At 44.3% G+C, this 21,202-nt stretch overlaps 1 protein-coding gene across 1 annotated transcript in view; it reads left to right on the top strand.

The window, feature by feature from the left end:
- LOC112053077 (cell adhesion molecule Dscam2-like) overlaps positions 1 to 21,202 on the top strand; it is a 149,825-nt gene that overhangs the window by 124,987 nt on the left and 3,636 nt on the right. The window contains exons 10-36 of the mRNA XM_052882104.1: positions 5,557 to 5,710; positions 5,794 to 5,942; positions 6,414 to 6,504; positions 7,014 to 7,192; positions 7,569 to 7,714; positions 7,917 to 8,052; positions 8,488 to 8,607; positions 8,710 to 8,886; positions 9,111 to 9,255; positions 9,371 to 9,519; positions 9,666 to 9,867; positions 10,358 to 10,512; positions 11,090 to 11,160; positions 11,698 to 11,920; positions 12,547 to 12,674; positions 13,277 to 13,439; positions 13,752 to 13,878; positions 14,159 to 14,325; positions 14,510 to 14,689; positions 14,876 to 15,055; positions 15,133 to 15,318; positions 15,622 to 15,909; positions 16,453 to 16,591; positions 16,753 to 16,904; positions 17,499 to 17,684; positions 18,079 to 18,210; positions 19,098 to 19,212. Of these exons, the coding sequence (XP_052738064.1) occupies positions 5,557 to 5,710; positions 5,794 to 5,942; positions 6,414 to 6,504; positions 7,014 to 7,192; positions 7,569 to 7,714; positions 7,917 to 8,052; positions 8,488 to 8,607; positions 8,710 to 8,886; positions 9,111 to 9,255; positions 9,371 to 9,519; positions 9,666 to 9,867; positions 10,358 to 10,512; positions 11,090 to 11,160; positions 11,698 to 11,920; positions 12,547 to 12,674; positions 13,277 to 13,439; positions 13,752 to 13,878; positions 14,159 to 14,325; positions 14,510 to 14,689; positions 14,876 to 15,055; positions 15,133 to 15,318; positions 15,622 to 15,909; positions 16,453 to 16,591; positions 16,753 to 16,904; positions 17,499 to 17,684; positions 18,079 to 18,210; positions 19,098 to 19,212 (4,240 nt within the window). The remainder of the gene's footprint in view (positions 1 to 5,556; positions 5,711 to 5,793; positions 5,943 to 6,413; positions 6,505 to 7,013; positions 7,193 to 7,568; positions 7,715 to 7,916; positions 8,053 to 8,487; positions 8,608 to 8,709; positions 8,887 to 9,110; positions 9,256 to 9,370; positions 9,520 to 9,665; positions 9,868 to 10,357; positions 10,513 to 11,089; positions 11,161 to 11,697; positions 11,921 to 12,546; positions 12,675 to 13,276; positions 13,440 to 13,751; positions 13,879 to 14,158; positions 14,326 to 14,509; positions 14,690 to 14,875; positions 15,056 to 15,132; positions 15,319 to 15,621; positions 15,910 to 16,452; positions 16,592 to 16,752; positions 16,905 to 17,498; positions 17,685 to 18,078; positions 18,211 to 19,097; positions 19,213 to 21,202) is intronic.

Here is a 21,202-nt window from a genome sequence, read left to right as displayed (position 1 = left end):
TTTCTTTTTAGATATTAAAAACTTGACTGTTCTGTTTAATACAATATATTATTTTAATATTACTCTTATAATTGAAGAGATCGTGGTCTAAAATTCATGTTGATGAGAGTAAAAACTAGTAAAACATATTTTCATAGGTTTCTCTTTATATCATCATTATTCTAATAATTTTCCGTTGATTAGCATATTTACTTCACAAAGGTCAGAAGAAACTAAAATGTAGGTAATAAAATGGTAATTCAGATTTAGCGGTGCGCTTGAACCTGGACAGTAATTTTCCAATTTAATTATTCAAATGTATTCATCCGAAAAAGTAAAAAAGCTCTAAAACTAAGCTCTTTGCTCGCAAAAAATCTCGTCGAGTGCCGCGATAGCTTGCTACAGCTCTTTAATTGATTTTCCTTTGAGCAAATAGTTTTAAACTTTAATTATGACCTTTTTGATCTGTTTTTAACAGATTTATCAGGAAACCCACTCGGGATCGTTTGTAAATCCGTTTTTAACCAACTTTCGAATATTTCTCGATTTCTTCGCTTGTTACTAGTTTTATCGGTTTCTTTTATTTAACATAGGTGCGTAGCTATTTCTGACGTTGGGTTTTTTCAAATTTTTTAATTTTTATTTCTTCTCTTATTATTAAAATATACTAGCTGTTTTTTCTGTTAAAACCTTGATAACGTATAATATGAATGAAATCTTTTTTTTACATTATATAGGCTAGCGCTTGGCAGCAATCATGCTTGACAGTAAGCGATGATGCAGCCTATGGTAGAACGCGCTTGCCTAGAAGATGCCTATTCACTCTTGACTTGTGTATACCCATGGTAGAGAAAACGGAAGCTGGAAGGGCATTCCATAATTTCGCAGTGCGAATCAGGAACGAGGAACCGAAATCTGCTAAGTTTTCTTTGTGTTTAGCTTGCTGCAGTTTCTGAGCGAAATCCTAACAAACAAAAAAAATCAAACCTTGCTTCTACATAATATTAGTTTGACTAATGTATTTTATTTCGTACTATTTTATCAGCCACGTGAGTTGGTGATCTCCAAGTGTAATATGATTTTGCTACAGCTTAATAGTTAACAGAAAGTTATTTTTCATTACTCTTGCTCAAAAACATTATCATATTACCACTCCACAGCGGGGCTAAACAAGCATAGCCTCTAGGGGCTAAAGTAATTTTGTTTTTTTAATTATTGTCTGTTACGAGTACTAGCCAAGTACTAGCCTACTTTATATCGAAGGATGTTATATGGCTCCGCGCGTCGAGCGATTGAGCCAGAGGTAAGGTCCTGACTGTTTGATAAAAATAAAACTTGGAACTGGAATAAAATGCAGCGTTCTTGTCTGTGGAATGCGGTTATTTTTTTTTATTTGATTTTTATTGAGTTGCGAATTTATAGAGCGAGATTTGAAGACAAGGGTGCACGGTGTAATACCTTTGCCTTTTCTTAATGGGAAAAAATTATATTAATAAAGAAAATAAAATTAAAGAGCGAGAATTTAAAACAAATTATTGTCGGGAATAATCTAATTACTTGATATATTTAAATAAATTCATTGTGAATTTGTGAACGTAATTTACATGTTTCGCAACATTAATTGTTATGTCTTCATCTAGTGAAAATGATGACCCTAATTTGGAGATGGATCAAAAAAGACTTTCAAATTAAACACCTACTTACGAAAAATTTAATAAGTGGAGAAAAGAACAACAAGTGCATTCTTACTTACAACTTACGCATGGTGTTTTTTAAACAATTATCTCCCACGTTTACCTCATATATTCATTATTCATCTTCAAAGTAGTCGGAAATTATGTTACCGGGTAAAAGACTTTGTACATTTAATTTTCAATTAAAATATATCATTGAATATTGTACTAAACTATTTTATTTTCTCGCAATCGTAGTGAAAAGCAGACTGTAACACGTGGGGCTAAACCCATTATAAACTCGGTTTCTATTTAGGCCTAAAAATACCTCGTATATAATGGGTCTTTTTAGCCCCTTGTATAACAATCTACTATTTTTTGACAGGATTGCACCAGTATTATCTAGATCATTCCCATCTTCTTGTCATGCTCCAATTTAAAAAAATAGCATAAAGTAGGTAAGCATTATTAAGATCAGTATATCAGCCCGGGCTCCAATAAATTATGCTAATATTCCTGCTCTGTGGTCGCCCGCTACGATCTATTGCCGCGCATTAATTTCAGCTCCGTACTGATACAATATCGCGTAATATACCTACCGGTATTGAGCGCATACCTACTCGTATATCGGAGGCATTATTGGCAAGTAATAATCTGTATAGAGCTGTCATGTTAGAGGTTTCTCCTAGGTAAGGGAGACAATTAGCTTTAATATAAACCTTTATGTTGGTCCCATTTTCTTATATTACATATTATTGGTCTTATATAAAAATATATGCCTAACATTATTAAAAAAAATATAAGACATCGTTTCCACGTCAGAGGTTTCTAAGGTCCAAAATTAAAAAAAACTGTTTTTTACGGAAGTAGACATAAATTTATTTTAGAATCATTTTACAAGGCTGAAAGATGACGGTAGCACTTCCTCGTACGATCTATCGAAACGTTATTTTAGCGGTCCAAGTGTTTCTCCTCATATGGGAAGCTATAATATGGAGGCTAGCGATCGCACTGTCCAAGCGAGCGTATACTATTTGATTCGATGTAACGATCGCCGATCACTATCAGATGTCATGCTAATGACTGGAACCCACGGTTTAATGTTCTCCCCCCAACACTGGGGTGGAACTTCATCATTAACTTATCAACTTCGCTCTGAGATTTTTTACTGAGAATTTCTGCTAGAAAGAAAAGCTTAATATTAAACAGCTCGACCAATGAGTCGACCCCAGGACCTCGTCCCAAACCACCCAGACTAACCATCAAACCAACGAACGAGGTAACGTTACTAATAAAATCGTAACAGATTGTTTCCATAAATTTTTCTAATTGCTCAGTCTCTACACGACGAGCTGGCTGTATGTAGATGACACAATGAACATTCACATAAATCGCACAGCGCACAGTCACCTCGCCGAAGCTGTTTCCTATTGCCGTTCTAGCTGTCACGAGCACACAAACAAAATTTGTGGTAATATTCGAATTAGAGATTCAACCGGGCAGCGCGCCAGGGGCTGCCTGATACTGTGCAGATTTCACTCGCAGAGATATCTGCATCTCAGAATACAGATCAAAAGTAGCCTACTTGAAGCTATAGAAACGCACCAATTTCTAGATTTTTTTTTATGAAACATCCCCTCAAATTGAACGTAAAGCCTAAACGTAAGGTACGTGAATAATTCGACTGGCGGGTTCGAACCCAAATCTTTTCGTATTAAAGTGCGGCGTTAACCGTAGAGCTATTGAGGTTGAAATTTTGAGCAAACAAATGCGTAGTAAATAAAATCAGCCGTTTTAAATACACTTTAGGCAAGAGATTCAATACAGCATTGAAAAAAATATTTAGGTGCCTTTTATTTTATCATTTATTTCATCTTTAAAATATAGTGGTTTAAATAAAATACCTCGAAAATACTACAGTGACACTACATAAAAGTTACACAAAAGAACTGTAGAACTGTCTTTTCAGTAAATAAAACAGCCAGTAATGACAGGTAAAGCCCAGTTAGCGACGATAATAGCGCTCCTACAACCGCTTACGACAAGGCTCGTCCCGCAGAGCACTGACAAAATGAAGCTGAGCATCGATCGCCAAACATAATAACTTGCTCTAAGCTCAAACTGATCGCCTGTCAGACCGGCCGGACGTCCGCCGGCTCAGGGTTGCCAACACTAAGTTTAAAAAAACATTGGCAGTTTCTTAAATCCTGGAAATACTCGTTTGCCAAAGCTCATCAAGGCATCATAAATTGTATACGTGTACTTTACCGTTTGATTTCGTTTAGCAAGTACCTGCAACTGATCCTGTCTTCAAAGCTTCGCGAAGCTTTCACACCTTTGTCAACAGTTAAAAAAAAGAAATTGCTGCAAGCGCAATCATTAAGATACATATTTTTTTTATTGCTATTTACTATTAATAAAAATAAACTCTAAAAACTCTAAAATTGTGATAAGTATTAGTAAGGTTGTCCAAAAGAGAAATGAGTTGATAAAGTAATAAAAAAAGCCGGTGAAAATTGGAGTACTAAAGCAAAGGACATGGGGCAAAATGAAGGAGACCTTCACACGTAGAGGGTTCCATATTGAATAATTAAAAAAATCAACTTTTGTAAATTAATTTGTTATCGAATGCACAAATATTATTCTTTATTAAAATAAAAAGGCTATTATTATTATTAAGTATTAGTAAAATTACGAGAATTCCAAAGCACCTTGCTGTTGCTGCCTCAACGCGTGTTGCCAGACTTGGAGTGAACATTGTTGACTGTGTAATATGACCATCAGATCTTATTTATTGATAATGACCGAGAACAACGACTCAACGTGCTCTCAGGGATGACGAGTAGAAAATCACCTACTGACGTACTCTGAGCTCTTACTGATAATTCATTGGCAGAAAGCAAAAATTATTATTACTGAGCTTGACCCAGAACAGGAACCCAGGAACTCATCACTCTAATTCACATAAATTAACCACAGGACTAACAAGGCCTTTTAGTAATACAATATTAATTTGAAGCCATTGACTTACATTTGAAATTGATTGAAACATGGAATTGTATAGACCCGATGTAGTGTCTGGGAGAGAGGCAGCCCTACTAGTGTACTGCAATAAAGAGCTCACGAGCGCTGGCTGTAATTTAGTGGCTCATAATTTCTCTGTCACGCTCATTTACTGCGCGCGTAATGCTTTGAGCTATGGCAGCGATTGTCTGCTGCAGCCCGCCGGTAGCTACTCGCTGCCACTGTATTGTTTACTATCGTTCCGTTTCATGTATGTTCTGATTGAACTAATACCTTAAATAAGCGTCAGTTGTTTAACGGTTATAGGGTCGGATTAAATTATCTTAGTTCTCCGCCCATCTGATTATACAAGTATTGTTACTCTGTATAGTGTATACATTTTGTGTTGGAGTTTGCACCCAAACTATTAAACTGATTTTCTTTTAGATACTACCACAACATATTGCAAAGGTCTCTCGGCTGCCAGCAGAAGTGCGAGGCGGATGATGAATGACCGCGGCGCCGCTCGCTCCTTTGTTTACGGAGCATTCCCACGCGTTGATTGGATTCTGTTGTGACAGTCCTGATTTATAGCCGCCCCCGTCTCGATGTCCTTCCACCATAAGTGATTCAGTGACGTCGGCGAAATGTTATTTATTAAAAATATTCACTGACCCCGTGAGTTTCGTACCACCAAGAGCAAGCGGCATCCAATAAAAGTGAATACAACTGAAAGTGACTATTACCATATTCGGGTCACCATTCACTTAGAATGATTTGTATACGAGTAGATTATAATAGGTTGTAAATCTTCACCATTCAGATGATATTATCCTACGACGACGCGAAGTTGCACTACCGCTCATGGCGTGAGCGCATTGACGATATCGTGGTGTTGCAGACACGGCGCCCGAGCTGCACTACACGTTCATCGAGCAGGCGCTGCACCCCGGGCCGGCGCTGGCGCTGCACTGCTCGGCGTCCGGCTCGCCGCCGCCGCGCTTCACCTGGCTGCTAGACATGCAGCCCGTGGAGGAACACAACACTGCACAGAGGTACACCAAATATTAAACGATTTATCAGCATCATAATTTTAACGTGCAAGGGTATATTTTGAAATTGTGACATTGTTGACCAGGAGTATATCGCAGTTCATGAGTCCCAACGGCGACGTGGTCAGCTACCTCAACATCACCGGCGTGCGCGCCGAGGACGGCGGGCGCTACACCTGCCGCGCGCAGAACACGCGCGGCGCCGTGGAGCACTCCACGCGACTCAATGTCTATGGTAAACGTCTCACTAGCCACCACGAGACCCAGCGGTATGGACTATCTATAAAGCTTAAAATTAATCTAACGACGCAGACGTAGGGCGGCTACGTATCGTACGTAGCGTCGTAGCTTATGCGCAGGTGCCACGTTACGTTTCCTATAAGTGTGCATTGAAGTATGGAGTTTCATATAAAGAATACTGAACGACTCGAGGCCCTAGGTAGCCACTTAGTCCGTGCCCATCAGTGACACGGTCAACTACTCAAGTCGTGGACAAATGACAATAACACTAAGATCGGTCGTGTCACATTATTAAAATGTTGCGTTTCGCGGCGTACTTTGCTAATTCCTGGTTTAATCACACGGTCACTTGTTTCCTTAAAGCCTTTGTGATCGACAAAGGTTGAGTATTTCCAAAATGATGTCGTTCAGCTTTAGAATCATCGCCATTTGGCTCGGAAATGAACATTAACATTGTTGCTTGCAGGCCCGCCGTCCATCCGCAGCAGCGGGCCGGTGCGCGTGGTGGCGGGGGTCAACGCCACCATCTACTGCCCGTACTCTGGATTTCCAATCAGGTTGATGGAGGTGCATTTGTTTAGTAAGACTATAAGTTTCGTTTGCGTTCAGTTCTGTAGTGTGTAGCACCTTTACAGTTTTTATTTATTAGACTTAAAGTTGTAGAGTAGACATACTAATATTTCTCGTAATGTGAGAATCACTGTTTGATATGCCAATTTTTGTCTTGTTAAGACGCTTCCTATCTTTTTCTTTGTTCTTTTAATTTTTGATCTTGTGATCAGAAAGAACGCTTCCTCTAGACAAATCTTTAGATAAATGAGACAGTTATTCTAATGCAAAATATAATCTAAACTCACATTGGACCAACTCAGTTTTTTCAATGAAATAGATTGCAACACTGGAGCTTTGGCTGGATTTAAATGAGTAACTTGTATGAAGATGTAAGATGCATTGCCAGCCTTGGCTCTAGGTTGAAGACCAAGATCTAAATGTCGCCACCTAGAGCTTGGCTTGATATCTATACAAGTAGTATAGAGAAGCTGTGTTGATAAGCCGTCCGTTGCAGCGACATCCGCTGGCAGCGCGGCGGGCTAGACGTGGGCTCCAGCGGGCGCGCGCTGGCGGGCGGCGGCGGCGAGCTGCTGCTGTGGCCGGCCGAGCCGGCGGACGCGGGCGTGTACTCGTGCCGCGTGTCCGCGCCCTCGGGCCTGTACGCGCAGAAGGACGTGCAGATTTTTGTTAGAAGTGAGTTGAAAGAAAGAAAAACGTTTATTTTAAAATTATGCCACATGTCTCCACCAACTAGGCAAGTCAAGACCAAAAATGGTATAGACATCAACACCATATGTGATGGCTTATATCATAAACCTACACTGATACAACATTTGGAAAAGTTGGAATATAAGTAGGTTCATTAAAAATTTAAGCTTTTTACAAGTTGTCAGTTTCAGTTAGATGTAGTAGTAATGGATGGATGTATATTTATTTTAAAAATTACCATCAAGTTACTATAACTAAGATGTTTTGGATGTTTCTTTTCTATAAGTTTGCACAAATATTCGAGTACTGTCAATTAAGCTGTGCTGATAGGTGATGTTTCACAGATTTGTCTGATTTCCAGATCCACCAAAAATAGCCGGTTTCTCATTTCCCGCGGACCTGGTGGAAGGCAGCTCGATACAAGTGCTGTGCGGCATCACGTCCGGGGACAAGCCGGTGTACTTCTCGTGGCTCAAAGATGGCCAGCATGTACCATCAAACTTACAGGTTATTGTGAAAGCTGTAGTTTTTAACTTGCTTTCTGGTTGAAATAGTTTACCTAACAAGCATCATTAAGAAAGTATAACTCAGAATAAACTGAAACTGAAGTATTAGGAGTTCGAATATAATATTATTCAGTCTTGAGTAATATCATGATCAACATGTTATTTTATTAGATTTTAAAATTATCCAATGTTGCATGTTACAGGTCCAAGAGAAATCGTTGGATGAGTTCAGTTTCCTGATCTTCTCTCACGTGACGTCGAAGCACAGCGGCGAGTACACGTGCGTGGCCAGCAACAGCGCCGCCGAGGTCAACCACACCGCGCGCCTCGCCGTCAAAGGTCACTTTAGTGTACAGGCCAAAACTAGAAATCCTACCTACAACTAATCCTATCGCAGGTTACGGGAGAACTGACGCCCGAAACTGAAAACAGCACTACGCTGTAATTCAATTCAAAATAATGTCAAATCTTGCTTCCGCGAATAATTAAGGACCTGCGTAATAAGACTAATTAAGTCCCCTGAACTCACCAATTGTTCATTACAGGGCCGCTGTGAAAATTACTTCCCTCTTTTACTTTTAAAAGTGTGACTTTTAGGTTTTTTTCGTTCTTTGCTGCATTCGTTCTTCTTCGTCACTCAAAGCAATCAAGAATTTGTCATCAGTATCTGCTTCTTATTAGTGTAACTCCCATAAAGGGCACCAATTCTAAGCTTCCAACTACCTTAAAATTGCGTTTTAAAATATTTTATAAAATATATTTTCTGCTAAACAGTGGCTCCCTCTTGGGTGTACGAGCCTCAGGATGTGTCAGCACTGCTCGGCACTCAGATCATCGCGCATTGCGCAACTAAAGGCTACCCTGAACCAAGAGTAACATGGCTAAAAGCTCAAGGTAATATTTTTGGTCATCTCTTTTTTCTTTCTTTTCGGAAATTGTTTCGCGGTTTAGTGAAGCGAAATTAACTTATCAGTTTTGTAATTTTATAATAAACAGGCCCAAGTTCAACGGATTTTCGTCCGCTCAACCGTCTGGAGCTGCCCATGTCGGTGCTCGGCAACGGCTCGCTGACCGCCGCGGCCGCCGCGCGCGCGCACGAGGGCCGCTACATGTGCCGCGCCGACAACGGCGTCGGCCGCGGCCTGTCCAAGGTCATCACCGTGTCCGTCAACGGTATGTGCGCTGGGCTGATGTGTGCCCATGATAATACTCATGAGAGTGCAACGGCTACGCAACATTCAGCGAGCTGACTAAAAAATTAGTTAAAAAATAACACCTGCTAAACATATTCTCAAACAATACGTATATTGTTTTACGGTACTAATATTGTGCGATTTTAAAGAAACATTTTATGCCTAACAAACGAATAATAAATCAGTTAAGTGTCCACGTTGCAGAGCCCGCGCACTTCGAGTTCTCGTCGCGCAACATGTCGGTGCGGCGCACCGCAAGCGCCGCGCTGCAGTGCGCCGCACGCGGGGACGCGCCCATACAGCTGCACTGGACGCACAACATGCAGCGCCTCGACCTCTCCACCTACCGGTGAGTGTGTGCGAACAGCGACAGATTGTATACGCAGAGCGTGTAGTGCTGCCGCTCAGAGAGAGTATACGGATGAGACGAGCTACTCATTCATTGTATTCAACAATTATTGCAGAGTGTCAGTGTCAGAGAAGCGGTCGGAGAGCGGCGCCAGCTCCACGCTGACGATAGCGCACGCGCAGCGCCGCGACTCGGGCGTGTACCGCTGCCGCGCGGAGAACGCGTACGGAAGAGACGAACTGCTCATTTACTTGGCAGTACAAGGTGAGTGATGCTTTCATACTCAGTGCTTGTGTATTGTAAAGAAGTTTTAACAAAGAAAAATTTTGCTCATATAACTTTCTCTTAATTTAATAGTATAGTCTTAACAAATAAATTTTCTGAAGTCGCTTGTACATCCGTGTGTGCAGAGTTCCCCGAAGCGCCGCGCGGGCTGGCGGTGGAGCGGCGCGAGGGCCGCGCGGCGCGCGTGTCGTGGCGGCGCGGCTACGACGGCAACGCGCGGCTGCGCGCCTACCGCCTGCAGTACCGCGTGGTGGGCGACACGCGCCGCGCCGCCGACTGGACCGACGCGCCCACCAGGGACCTCTCTCCGGACTTGCTTTTACAAAGGTTACTGCTGCTCTTCTTGTATTATTATATGCTGTTTTCTATTTCATTGTTGTGCAATAAATAATTTATTTAATCTCTATTATTGTCTGTGCTGATAAAATTCGATAGCTCTTGAGACAGAACTTGTCTCTAAACACACAACCATGTGTTTAATGCAAAATTATTCTTCTTTAGTCTGGAAATCGATCGAATAAAATAACAGGCACGTGAAGCTTAAAATGTATAAGCCAATGGACTAGGTAACGTTGTCTATAGGCGATAATTTTCTTGTCAGCATCATCTTTTTTTTACGTTGTGAAATCATCATGAGTACTTAATCCACGCAACAAAATTATGATCAACTCGTAAAGAGAACCCCTCGGTGTTAACTTGGTAACTTTGCAAACAACCGCAACCCTCCAGCAAGTAAAGGCAATTCTCTACGGTTTACAGAGCCCGCTGAACAGCGCAACGTATACCTATTACTTTAATGCCACATCTGTCTGTGCAGACAAGAGTCGGCAGAAGCGGACGCGGAGGTGACGCTGGAGTACCGCGTGGACGGGCTGCGGCCCGCCACCGCCTACGCGCTGCGCCTGGCCGCCGTCAACGACATCGGCGACAGCGAGTACTCCGACTCTGTCATTGTGCAGACTTTGGAAGAGGGTAAATTCATTGTTTTTATGTAGGCAATAATATCTTTAAACATATAATTACTCCTCATTCCGGTAGGGGTAGAAAGATTATACACCTTTCTACTTGCTACCATCCTTGCACATCTCCCTTGTTTCCTCATTCTCATTAATTATTCATACAATTTCGTCGGCATAGGGTACTCTTGACCTGGCCTTTATTGAGGATATCCAAGATTTGATCCAGGGACGTTCGTTTTAGCTTACCCAACATTTCTATTCACTCTCGCTTTATAAATTCCTTTTGCTAGTCTCTTTTAATTCATATTTTATTTCAAATAAGGGAAAACATTATCGATCAATACATTGAACAACCTTGGTGATGCCACACAGCCCTGTCAAACACCTGCTTCGACTATAAATAAAATTAGTATACGCTCCATTTATTCTAACATAAGCATTAGAATCCCCAAACAGGTTTTAACGCTTGGATCAGATTATCTTTCACCCATAACCCGTACAAAGACAATCCCGACTTCAATTCTTTCCTCATCACTCGATCAGAGGCATTTTCTAAGTTAATAAAAGCGCAGTAAACTTTTCAATTTCAGCTCCATCCGAAGCACCTCGTAACGTAGAGGTCCAAGCCGACGCTCCGGGAGAACTCCTTGTTAAGTGGCAGGTAATTTTTATTATTTTTTGTAAGTAATTACGTCAGAACCAAGTTAGTCATAGGTCTAGCTACTTTAATGATATATTAAAGTAGCTAGACCTATGATTAAATTACTTATGATATTGATATTACTAAATATTATAAAGGCTGTAGAGTAACTGATTCGTAGTGGTAGCTCTATGTAGCTTTGAATCACGAAGTTCTTCTGATTTATTTTATTAAAGAAATTCTCAGTAGCAACCCGGAGTTGCCATGTTTTAGAAAGTATGTATAGTTATTGGACCAGGTCATTAAAATCAACATCTGTTAGTGATCTTGCATCGTAACATTTAGCCCGCCAACTCACGTTATGGCAGGGTGGTGGCAACTGCGAATTTCCTCACTGTGATAAGGAAGACCTGGCTTTATAATAGGCCTGAAATTATTAGTTAAATAGTCGGCCAGAATCATGTTGATGATAACTATAGATGACAATTAGGAGCTATTGGATCAGTCGACTGCAGACTGTACAATAATTGCAAAAACCGTTTGTCGCGCTGTGTGCAGCCGCCGTCGCAAGAGTCGTGGAACGGCGAGCTGCTGGGCTACGCGCTGTGGTGGCGCGGCGACAACGCCACGCTGGCGCTGACGGCGCCGGGCTGGGCGGCCAGCGGCGCGCGGCTGGCGGGGCTGCGCGCGCACGAGCGCTACGAGCTGCGCGTGCGCGCGTTCAACGCGGTGGGCGCCGGGCCCGCCTGCGCGCCGCTCGCCGCCACCACGCTCGAGGACAGTGAGTCATGATTTGTAATCTGTATAGTTGGATGCACTCTTTTGACGTTTCCGAACATCGTGCGTTAAACTGCGCACAGCGCAATACAAAATTTTAGGTGTTTCCGGTTACGCAGGGGCAGGGGAGGCAGGGCAACACCCCGCGCCTCAGACTAATTACACAAGGGCCTGCCTCGATAGACGTTACTTTTCTGTCAAAGTTTATAATCTTAAAGTCTTTATAGGATCGATGTTTTACAGTTGTAATCGTGTTCATCGGTTAAAGAGCTCGTTAATTAAGAAAATCACAAGTGTCATAAATCACAGAACACTACCGTTCTTTTGTTTTAAGTTAATAAAATTAAAATCATTAGTTTTAGCGGGTGAAATCGCAAGGTGACTGCTATCTTCAATCCCAATCAACCTAAATACATGTTGACGTTACTTTTCGGAATACCACGGAAGTTAAATAATAGCTTGTCAAATCCGTTCGTAACACTCTCGACGGTCCGCGGAGGCTGGGAGAGGGTCACGATGCCCCGCTCGCTCGACTCACACCTGTGCAATCCGTTCCCCCCGTCGCCCGTATATCATGGGAATGTCAACAACGAACTTGCCAAGCCATAGTGTGACATGGAATGTCCGCAGTCCCGGAGGCGCCGCCCGCGCACGTGCGCTGCGAGGCGCTGTCGGCGCAGTCGCTGCGCGTGCTGTGGGAGCCGCCGCCGCCCGCGCTGCGCGGCGGCCTGCTGCTCGGGTACGAGATCACGTACCAGGTGCCTAACATCAACAGCTTCCTACTTTATACAAACAACTATTTATAGAAAATCTGTAAGGTAGTGTAGAGGAAGCCATGCTTCTTAGGCTGGTGACAGTCAGCCTTTATAAGATCGCTTACAAGTTGCTGAGCGGGCGATAGATATGCTTAAGGTATCTTTTCATAATTGATACAAAAATATCAAGATATATAAAAAAGCCAAGGTTATCAACAAGTCTCAAAGCTAAAGGTGGTATTACGCTACGAAAAATCAATGTAGATTAGAGTTTTAATATGTTTGAACAACACCAACCAAATATGATTTGACGGTACGAGTGTAGACCTAATTTTAGAGAATCACTAGTTACGGGCGGCTCAGAAGCATAGTATTAGGAATCCTATCGTTTACTCGTAAAAGGCTTTATGCAATAGACGTCCGTTAGATGTTGTGATGATGAGTAGATAAAAATTATAGCTATTTTAGGGTAAAAAAAAAATAAAAAAATGTGTAAGAATCTTTAAAGAAAGGAAACTAAAAAATTACTATCAGTGTTATGATGTTCTTGTGTCAACATTGTTTAGGACAATTTTCGAAAGGATTGTAACATTCTGGTTGTCCAGGAAGTGGGCTCCCTGGACGCGGCGTGGGAGAAGCGGCGCGCGGGCGGCGGCGAGGCGCAGCTGGCGGGGCTGCGCGCCGGCAACTACAGCGTGCGCGTCGCCGCGCGCACCGCCGCCGGGCTCGGCCCGCCCGCCGCCGCGCACTGCGCCACGCTGGACGACGGTACGAGCTGCAAGCGGCTCTCACACACACGTCTGTCATCTTCTCTGTGAAAGATAGACGAGTCTCACACTCTGACACTTCTCAATTTAGATAATAGTCTAGACTGTATCTAATGGATATGAGAGATTATTCTATTGACAGAAAACTTCGGAACAGTCCAACAATAACATCATAATTTAGCTGAACTAATCACTTTCTTTAAAATTTATTTGATTTCGGAGATCAATAATGGATGACTTTTTCATATTTTTTAATTCATTTATCAACAATGTATTATACACTACGAGTAATTGTTTTAATTGCACATTCCAGTGCCCGGCCCACCGGCGGACATCAAAGTCATTCCGATCTCTGAGGACGCGGTGATCGTGAGCTGGCTGGCGCCGGCGCAGAGAAACGGCAGGATCAGACATTACACTGTCTACAACAGGCCGCAAAGGTTTGTACCTACACAGTTTTCAAATTACTAAGTAGTGGTACTAGCGCTTTGCTTGTTTCTGTCTTAAAAAAGCATCACTGCGTTTAAGCATAGAGTAATAGGTGCCAATCAAACTGAGGCACATCCAATAGTGAGTCAAAGGTATAACACTGAGCCTGCCAACTGTCATCAGAACAGAATAGTCGGTCTCAGCTCCAAATCCTAAAAGACTTTTTAGCGGGTTATTCCCGGTGAATGTTAGTTAGGTGAATGATGATGGAAGCCAATCCATGTGTGACAGGACAGGCCAGCACTCGCACGCGCTCGTGCCGCACACTGCGGAGGAGCAGATGCTGGAGCTGCGCGGGCTGCAGGAGCACCAGCTGTACGAGTTCTGGGTCACCGCCGCCACTGCGGCCGGGGAGGGCGAGATGAGCGCCATCGTCGCTAAGAAACCCAGCGCCAGAGGTGACTAACTGTACAATAAGAACCTTTTGACAAACAACCAAAACAATTACTAGGACATCATCATCATCACATCTATCGACGAATCCTATGCAAAAGTAGGAAATTCCAACATCACGGTTTTCCTGCCCCATAAAATATCTGACCCAATGATGCTATAAAGCAAAATTTTGAATTATGTTTCCAGCCGGTGCAAAGCTATGGTCCTTTCCACGACGAATAACAGTGGCAGAGGGCGCCCGCGTAGCGCTGACGTGCGGCGCCGCCGGCTCGGGCGCACCGACGCGCCTGTGGAGCCGCCGCCGGCCGCCCGCGCCCGCCGCCGACTCCAGGATTCGGCTCGAAGGACATCGACTCGTTATACCTAGTAAGTTTATGAAGTAAAATTTCTCTACGCACGATTGACTTAGGGAGTAATCTGATGAATGTGCCTACACAGAGTAATCTGTGTTACGAAAAGTGTGGTCGGGCTAAGATTTAAAGATGCGTGCTGCCCTCTACAGGTATTGTGATAGAAGTTTGTTAAGTGTCCCAACCAATGTGTCCGTTGCAGAGGTGGAGGCGTCTCTGGGCGACAACTACACGTGCACGGTGCGCAACATGTGGGGCGAGGAGCGCGGCACGTGGGAGCTGCGCGTGGCGGCGCCGCCCGCGCGCCCGCGCCTGCGCCTCTCCGGCTCGGCGCCCGCCGCGCTGCTGCTGGCCTGGGACGCGCCCGCCGGCGACCCGCACAGTCAGTAGTATTGAAGTTTACTTTCAGTTGATCGGATAGGTATGTAAACCACCCTCACCGGCAGCATTCGACGGCAGGTTTCACGCTGGAGTACGCGCGCGGCGAGGGCGCGTGGCAGGCGGCGTGGGTGGCGGGCGGCGCGCGCTCGCACGCGCTGCGGCGGCTGGCGTGCGGCGCGGCGTACCGCGTGCGGCTGACCGCGCACAACGCCGCCGGCTCCTCCGCGCCCAGCGAGCTGCTCGCCGCCGCCACCGCGGGTGGAGGTCGGTATTTGTACTAATTGTGCATTCATCAGATCACTTTTCATTTTTGCCTGATGAGAGACCATTGTTATTGTGATTATGAAATTCAAGAACCTTGTGGAGGTACCTATATAAGATCTTAATAGGTCTTTGAGGAGATATAAAAAAAAATTTAAACAGATTTCTGTCTATTCTGTTCAACTTATTGCAGACTCACCAACAGATAAACAGAAACCTGTAATAAACTTTTTTCAACATCTAACTATTTACGTCGGGATACGTAGTCGTTGTAGAAGTATAGTAGAATTATCAATTTGGTGTTAGTGTCCAAGCCTGCAGCGGAGAAGTACCTCATATCGAGCAACAGCAGCTGCGTGAGGCTGAACCTGCTGACGTGGGACAGCAACAGCTGCCCGCTCACGCACTTCGTGGTGTCGCTGCGCGCCTTCGCCGACAGCGCCTGGCGCTCCGAGACCGTGGCGCCGGAGGCCGCGCCCGCCGCCCTGTGCGCGCTGCGGGCCGCCACGTGGTACCACCTGAAGGTCGTGGCCTTCAGCACGGCCGGCGCCGCCACCGCCACCTACTACTTCTCTACTCTGACTGATGAAGGAGGTCAGTGACTCGTGTATGTCATTTGGATGAAATATATTCTGTGTCCTTACACTACGCACAACTATAAATTTGATTCGCAATACACACACGTGTAATTGTTACAAAGGCTAACAATCACATCGCTTACCCTCGTTACACAGAATATTCGATTACTTGATCGATGTTTTGCTGTTCTGTCAGAAGAGTCGATTATTTTTAGATATTGTTTTTATTACAAAGATATACCTGATTAGAAATAATTACTTTATTGTTTCTAATTTATTTATTGTAATTATTTCTTCCTTTAGTAAACTAAAAGTTGTTGACTGTTTTTTATGCCACGCAACTACACCTACCGGGATTTTTAGGGAGCTCTTTTCACGACGAAAACCATTACAACAATGAAACATCGATTCTATAGAAACGGTTTTTATAAACTTTTCTTACTTATTAAACTGTACTAAATGACAGAGGGGTAACATCTGTCGAGGCAGGTCCCTTTTTAATTGTGCTGAGTACCAACTCTACTATCGATTAGTTGAAACAGTTGAATCTGTTCTGTAGAGCGCATAGCACCCCCCGCGCAGTTCCCGTCGGGGGGCGAGGAGGAGCAGCCGGCGGGCGGCGGCGCGCTGCTGCTCGCGGCCGCTGCGGCGCTGCTGGTGGCGGTGCTACTACTCGCTATTTACGTTTTTAAAAGAAGGTAAGTAACTAAATTATATGAATAAAGTCAAATTATATATTCGGTTATAGCCACTTTACTTCGATGGCTAATGGTTATCGCAGTATCTTAATGCAATGACGTAAAACTGCAAATTAAAAAATATACGTTCTCTTAGTTATTATCTCCTTTTTTAATTTCAGTACGACGGCTTCCTGTTTTCGAAAAGGTTACGAACAAAGCGGAGTATCAGAAGAAGACAAATCTGTGGAGAAGCGTGACAACAGAAGAAACTGTCAGCAAGTTTATACTTCTTCTCCCATTAAAAATCTTAATACTAAGAAGGAACAACAAGGTTAGTAAATTAATTTATCAAATGAAATATAAAATGAAAAGAAACTGACATAAAACATAATAAAGAAAAGAAGAATGGACAAGAAGAATCGTCAGCCAAATACTTACAAATACTAAAGTTTTTCACTTTTAGAAAATTCAGCAAAAAGAAGTTTGCTGTCGGCATCGCCATTTCCTTATGTTTCAATAGTCTAGTTAGCTTCGAAATTTCAGATCACATAGGTCAGATCCTTGCTCGGGCTACAAAATACTTAAAGACAGTAGCAAGCCGGACTTGATTTATTATTTAACATCTGACATCATTACAGTGTCAAAAATTTACATCCTTATAAAAACCGGCGACACACCACAGCGTCACTGCAACGCAATCAAATGTTTATCTGTCTACACAAACGTGCGGCGCGGCGCCGGTGCGTGTGCGGTGTTATCTACAGTGTAGATTCTACAGTTTTAAACCACCCTATATAGAGGCAGCGTGGTGATTCTAAGCTTTATACAACTGTAATAATAACCTACGGCTAAACGTTGCAGTCTAGCGTGTGGTTCATTCATATAGCATATATTAAAGGCTGATGCCGATGGTCCTCATTTCCAGAGATGTACGAGATCAGTCCGTACGCGACGTTCAGCATGTCGGGCGGTGCGGGGGGCGCGGGGGGCGCGGCGCCGGGCCCGGAGACCGGCAGCGGCACGCTGCGCACGTTCGGGCGCGCCGAGCCCGCGCCGCTCAGCGCCGCGCCGCCGCGGGCCGCGCACTCGCACCGCTCCCCCGCGCACACTGGTGAGTTACTAGTCCATGCGGCATCGGAACCGGAACGCTAAATCATACGTCGTAGGCTGGTAACTAGTTACGGCCAGACTAGACCTGAAACATTTTACAAAACTATAAAATCCTAAACTGGTCCGAACTGAGAATCGCAACCAGGACCTCTTTGTTATGAACCACAACACTACGAACGCGCCAGAGAGGCATCATAATTCCGAATGAATTAAAGAAAGGAGTTGGTAAAAGAAGGGACGCATAGTATTACTTATAGCTAGATCCTACTTGGTATTCAGGAGACCTTTATAATAAGACTATAAGACTATCGTAAGCTTCCTAACCTAAGCAGGTTATAACTGCAGAACGAGACTTAAATAATATTTCAAGGCAATAATCAAAGTTTTATATGCAGATGAATACACACTGTCGCGCGCAATGACGCTGATGGTACGGCGGACGGAGTCGGACTCCGACTCGAGCGGCTCGCCCTGCGCCGAGTGCAACTCCAGCGTCTCCTACAGGATGCCGCTGGCTCCTGCCAAGGGTCAGTCGCTCTAATACACACTGTCGCCTTCGATGACGCTGCTGGAGCGGCAATCAGAGTCTGACACACTCGAGCGGCTCGCCCTGCGCCGAGTGCAACTCCAGCGTCTCCTACAGGATGCCGCTGGCTCCTGCCAAGGGTCAGTCGCTCTAATACACACTGTCGCCTTCGATGACGCTGCTGGAGCGGCAATCAGAGTCTGACACACTCGAGCGGCTCGCCCTGCGCCGAGTGCAACTCCAGCGTCTCCTACAGGATGCCGCTGGCTCCTGCCAAGGGTCAGTCGCTCTAATACACACTGTCGCCTTCGATGACGCTGCTGGAGCGGCAATCAGAGTCTGACACACTCGAGCGGCTCGCCCTGCGCCGAGTGCAACTCCAGCGTCTCCTACAGGATGCCGCTGGCTCCTGCCAAGGGTAAGTCGCTTTATTACACCCTGTCGCGTGCGATGACCTTGCTGGTGCGGCGGACAGAGTCTGACTCCCACTCGAACAGCTCGCCCTGCGCCGAGTGCAACTCCAGCGTCTCCTACAGGATGCCGCTGGCTCCTGCCAAGGGTAAGTCGCTTTATTACACCCTGTCGCGTGCGATGACCTTGCTGGTGCGGCGGACAGAGTCTGACTCCCACTCGAACAGCTCGCCCTGCGCCGAGTGCAACTCCAGCGTCTCCTACAGGATGCCGCTGGCTCCTGCCAAGGGTAAGTCGCTTTATTACACCCTGTCGCGTGCGATGACCTTGCTGGTGCGGCGGACAGAGTCTGACTCCCACTCGAACAGCTCGCCCTGCGCCGAGTGCAACTCCAGTGTCTCCTATGCCGGATCTTTATGAAAGTCTTATTTGTGGCAACTTTTGTATCTAAAAGATGATTTTTCTGTATGTGAACAGCGGATGAAGTGTTCCGCGCGGTGACGGACTCGAGCGCGGAGTCGTGCGGCGGCTCGGGCTCGCGCGACAAGTCGCGGCGCCGGCCGCGGCGACACCACGCGCCCAACGCGAACAGGTGACTAACAAACAATTATTTTATACTATACTAGCGGACGCCCGCGACTTCGTCCGCGTAAATTTCGATGTCAACTTTACTACTACCCCTACTCTACCCTACCCTACCCCTACCCTACCACTACTCCAACCCTACCCTACCTAACTCCTACATCTACCCTACCCTACCCTACCCTACCCTACCCTACCCTACCCTACCCCTACCCCTACCCTACCACTACTCCAACCCTACCCTACCTAACTCCTACATCTACCCTACCCCTACCCTACCCTACCCCTACCCCCACCCTAGCCCTACCCTACCCCAAACCTACCCCTACCTTGACTACACCCTACCCCCATCCTACCCCTACCCTCCCCGTACCCTATCCCTTTCCTACCCCTATCCCACCCGTACCCCTATCTCACTCCTATCCTACCCCTACCCTACCCCACCCCACCTCTACCCTACCCCTACCCTACCCCTACCCTACCACTACCTTACCTACACCCTACCCCTACCCTCCCCGTACCCTACCCTTTTCCTACCCCTATCCCACCCGTACCCCTATCTCACGCCTATCCTACCCCTACCCTACCACTTCCCTATCCTACCCGTACCCTACCTCTACCCCTACCCTACCCCGGCCCTACCCCTACGCTTCCCTACCCGTACCCTACCCTACTCTATAACTTCTCTATCTTACTCCTACCCTTAGCAAAATCGATCCAGTCCTTCGAGAGTGGTGGTATGACCAAGAGATATAGAGACTTCTATGCTAATAATATAAAGAGGTAAAGTATGTGTGGTTGTAGGAGGTAATCTCTGGATCTACTGGATCGATTTGGAAAATTCTTTTACCAATAGAAAGCTACGTTATTTGCGAGTGTCATAGGCTATGTTTGATCCCCATATTCACACGGGAACGGGAACTACGTAAATGAAAATCTTGTACTTTTAGAAATTTTGTATTATCTCCGAAACTATTTAAGTACTTAACATATCGTAAAGGGCAAATCTTATCTCCATAATATCCTTGTGATTATTAAATAATTTATTTTAAGGATTAAAGTTTAGTTGTATAAATAATGACGTAAACCTAAGTATATAAAATTAATATTTTTTAAAACACAAAAGGTACTATATCTGCTAATATATAGAAGATAGATATATGGTGTCGCGGACTTTTTTGAAGAACTTTTAAAGATACATAAAGTCTCCATACATTAATTTCAATTATACACAATAGTTAAGTCAGCGCATGCGAATAAGTCTGTTTAAGAGGATTTTCAGTCCGACCTGTATGACAAAAACTGTGATAACTCGGCTAATATATATGATACCAATATAAAATATAGCCTATAGCACTCCCCGATAATGTAGCATTCTACTGGTGAAAGTGTAAGCAAGTGTATTCTCCAGAAGGGCTGGACATGGTGGCTCTTTAATACTCTTACTTAATAACCTAAAATACAAGGATAGAAAAGACATAGTTAGTCTTTCTGTGGAATGCATTGTTGAACTATCTTGTGTGGAGTTGGAACGAATTGTTATAGTATGCGTGTACCGACCCCCTCCTGCTGACTTTGATCAATTTGAAGAGGTAATGGAGGATGTAATGAGACGTTTGTGCACATCTTCCAAACAAATACTGATTTGTGGCGATTTTAATGTTGATATTCTAACAGAAAACTCAAAGTCTGTTAGATTTCTTAACTTATTCAAATGTTTTGATTTGACTCATGCTTTTAATGAACCTACTAGGATAACGGCTACTTCAGGGACATGTCTGGATAATATATTTTACAATTGTGTGATTGAAAAAAAGATGATAATAAATAAATTAGGCTCTGATCACAGTGGTCAAATAATAACTATTTTAAACAATAGATCCAATAGCAACCAATGGTTCAAGTATAGGCCGATAACTGAAGGCAAATTAGAGCGATTTAAAAGCATAATTTCTTCAAAAATTCCAAGTCTTTCATTTGAAAATAGTCACCCAGACAGG

Source organism: Bicyclus anynana, chromosome 1 (genome assembly GCF_947172395.1).
Source record: "Bicyclus anynana chromosome 1, ilBicAnyn1.1, whole genome shotgun sequence".
Lineage (NCBI taxonomy): Eukaryota > Metazoa > Arthropoda > Insecta > Lepidoptera > Nymphalidae > Bicyclus > Bicyclus anynana.
This window is presented reverse-complemented; position numbering and strand designations above follow the sequence as displayed.